The sequence below is a fragment of the Hibiscus syriacus genome, unplaced genomic scaffold, assembly GCF_006381635.1.
Source record: "Hibiscus syriacus cultivar Baekdansim isolate YM2019G1 unplaced genomic scaffold, ASM638163v2 tig00001644_pilon, whole genome shotgun sequence".
NCBI classification, from domain to species: domain Eukaryota; kingdom Viridiplantae; phylum Streptophyta; class Magnoliopsida; order Malvales; family Malvaceae; genus Hibiscus; species Hibiscus syriacus.
The window spans coordinates 5,834,205-5,837,161 of NW_024061878.1; the positions used below are offsets into that span (position 1 = coordinate 5,834,205).

General features: G+C 25.8%; 1 protein-coding gene across 2 annotated transcripts; it reads left to right on the forward strand.

Annotated features, from left to right (window-relative positions):
• Nucleotides 1-1,610: 1,610 nt before the first annotated feature.
• Nucleotides 1,611-2,205, forward strand: LOC120129160 (putative phytosulfokines 6). 2 transcript variants are annotated; one of them, XM_039146738.1, is made up of 3 exons: nucleotides 1,611-1,758; nucleotides 1,837-1,895; nucleotides 1,977-2,205. In XM_039146738.1, exons 1-3 carry the CDS (start codon nucleotides 1,659-1,661, stop codon nucleotides 2,085-2,087), a joined length of 270 nt encoding a protein of 89 aa, XP_039002669.1. In that variant the 5' UTR covers nucleotides 1,611-1,658; the 3' UTR covers nucleotides 2,088-2,205. The 2 variants fall into 2 exon arrangements, with proteins under 2 accessions (XP_039002669.1, XP_039002675.1); XM_039146744.1 differs by having other exon boundaries at nucleotides 1,980-2,205.
• Nucleotides 2,206-2,957: the final 752 nt, after the last annotated feature.

Below are 2,957 nucleotides of genomic sequence, written 5' to 3' on the forward strand. Positions count from 1 at the left end.
CAATACCATGAAAATATTAAGAAGCAGAAGGAAAAAATGTTTAATATAAAAAAAATAGCACTAAACGTAGAATTAGATAATTATTTTAAATGTTTATTAATGGAGTATTTAAGTTAGGAGAGTCTTCTTTATCTATATAATATTTATTTGTATTCTTTCCGTATTTTCAACATTACATGTTAATCCACGATTTTTATCAATGAAAGAATGTTTGTCTCATAATAGAATATTGAGAACAAAAAAAATAAAAATAATTATTGAACCATATGTATATAACTAAATAATTTAAATAATTATAAATATAACTATCCAAATCTAAAATCTCTAAAAATAATAATAATAATACTACCTCATTTTACTTCTGAAAACTACTTAATGAATTTGCATTATGTATGTTTTTGTCATTATAAAAAGAATAATTATAATCATATTTTCCACTTGTCGAAAGAAGTAGTCATTTGTTTAAACAAGGTGATGATGGGCAACAACTGTCAGCATCTACAAAAGGTTGACTTTGGGAGCTCTGTTATGCATTAATATTACCATCGATATTTGCAGAGTTCTTGGATTTTACTTGGACCATTATCATCATGGCAGACACTAACTATACACTCTTCAAAAGTCTCCCTCGTTCCTTCACTCTCATCATAATACCCCAAGCATGGAGTCATGATTGTAGTCTTTAATAGCATCCCAAGCCTTTATCCCTATAATATATAGGATAGAGTACATAAATAATGTCTCACTGTAAGTATTATTTTATCAAGTATTAAAATCATAAGATATTTTTTTTATTATAGAGTGTTAATTATTAAAAATTATAAAGTAGTCATTTAATTATTCATTATGTTATAAATTTATTTTTTTTCGTTAAAAAATTAATGGTCATTTGAATTAGATATTACCATGATGTTAACATAATGAATAATATGAATAATTTTGTAACTTTTAATAGTCGAAGACTCAACAAAGCAACACTCTTTATTTAGAGGACAATTTTATAACTTTTAATAGTTGAAGGACTTAATAAAATAACATCATAGTCGATAGATCATTTGTATTTTTTACTGTAATATATATTTATCTTGGATAAATAAAATTCAACTCGAGAAAGCTAATTTTTTCTAATTTAATTCAATAATTAAAAACTCAATTCAAATGAATTTTACTCGTTTCAAAAAATTATTGAAGTTCAATTCAAGTTATAAAATAGAATTTTAATATCTTAAAATTTTTAATAATTAGTAGATTTATTTTTAAGTTTGAATCAAGACCTTTAATTTTATATGGTATATGTATATAGCATACAAAAAAAATATATATGTATATTGCGTGTGATTATCAAAAATCATTTTAATTAAAATCAAATAGTATAATAACATTATAGATATTTATAATTAAATTTAAATAAAAATTTAAATAACTGATCAACTCAACTAGATTCAAAAATATTTTCAAATAAAATTTAAATTCTAAAATAAAATTCGTAAACTTAATTATTTAACTTAACTCAATTAAATGCTTACACCTAATTGTAGTATTCTAAGAGCATCATCTTTAAGCTTTTAGCCCTATAATATATATTTATCCAAAGTCTCCACCATCGCCATTAAACGCTCTCTAGCTGAGCATAGTGTTTCTAAGGCTGAAATTAAAACATGAAGAGAAGATTTCTTTTTACTGTTTTTCTTCTGTTCTCTTTTACCGTCCTCATTTCCTCTTCCCATATATCGGCTCGTTTCTCGGGAAACAAACAACGTAACGGTTTCTTCTTAGTTCTTCTATTCCCCTTCCTTCTTTACTAATCATGACTCAAAGTTTTAGCATCTTCTGCAGGAGAAGAAGAGGTAGAGCTTAGTCAAATTACAGATATGGAGGGCACTGAACTAATGAATGTAAGCTCAAACTGCATCTTTTTTTTCATCAACTTGATGTGCAATTGATTTTTCTTTTATATGTTTTCTAATTCTTTGCAGCAGCTAATGGGGATGGAAGCTTGTGATGAAGGAGACGATGGATGCTTGAAGAGAAGAATAATTGCAGAGGCTCACTTGGATTACATTTACACCCAGCATCATCAACCTTGAGATTTTTCCATTTAAACAACTTAATTCCAAGTAATCTTCCTTATAAATGTTTGATTTTTATTCTATTAAGTGCTTGTTATCGTTCATAGTATGAGTGGAATGGTTTGATTAATGTTGTTCAACGCTACAACTCGTTTGATTTATTGTATTTCCATAGTATTTGCAGACGCAAGACCTGCTTCTTTGTGTGTTCTTTTTTTTGGTTGGGATAGAAAGATTGGTAAACTAAGTCTCTAGTCATCCAACTATTTATATGGTTCTATTTTGGTCACTCAACTATTATTTTTTTTCAAGAGCATACACAACGTTTAGCAGTATTCAAACGATTAATTCGGTTAACGGACCGAACCAAACTACCCAAATTTTATTAACTGAATTTTCCCCCTTTAACCGTTAATTGTTAATTGAACTGAATTTTTTTTCAAAAAATTTAACCAAATCGAACTAAGTTCAATTAATTGATTGGTTAATCGAATTAATTGAATTAACATAAATTTATAAATAATATATAAATAATATATATTAAATATTTTTGGTTTATTCGGTTAATTTGGTCAGTTAATTTGGTTAAAATCGAAGTTTAACACCACTAAAGTTAAATAATATATATAATATGTTAAATATTTAATAATTTCATTTAATTTGGTTAATTAATTTATTTCGAACCAAATTAATTGAAACCAAAGTTTGAAAAGAAATCGTTAATCGTTAAACGATCAAACTTAAAATTAATCAATTGAAATTTTGATTTGATCGGTTAATTCGGTTTTAATTGAATTATGAACACCCTTAATACTGTTACATTTTGGTTACATATTGTTATAAACTAATTAATAGTGATGGTCACATGTTGTTATAAATAAATGGTTG

What these genes read in the sequence shown, in the direction of transcription:
- LOC120129160 (XM_039146738.1), top strand. Translation starts at nt 1,659, where the DNA reads ATGAAGAGAAGATTTCTTTTTACTGTTTTTCTTCTGTTCTCTTTTACC. An exon ending in TTTCTCGGGAAACAAACAAC is followed by an intron (nt 1,759 to 1,836) that starts GTAACGGTTTCT and finishes CATCTTCTGCAG; the next exon opens with GAGAAGAAGAGGTAGAGCTT. An exon ending in AGGGCACTGAACTAATGAAT is followed by an intron (nt 1,896 to 1,976) that starts GTAAGCTCAAAC and finishes AATTCTTTGCAG; the next exon opens with CAGCTAATGGGGATGGAAGC.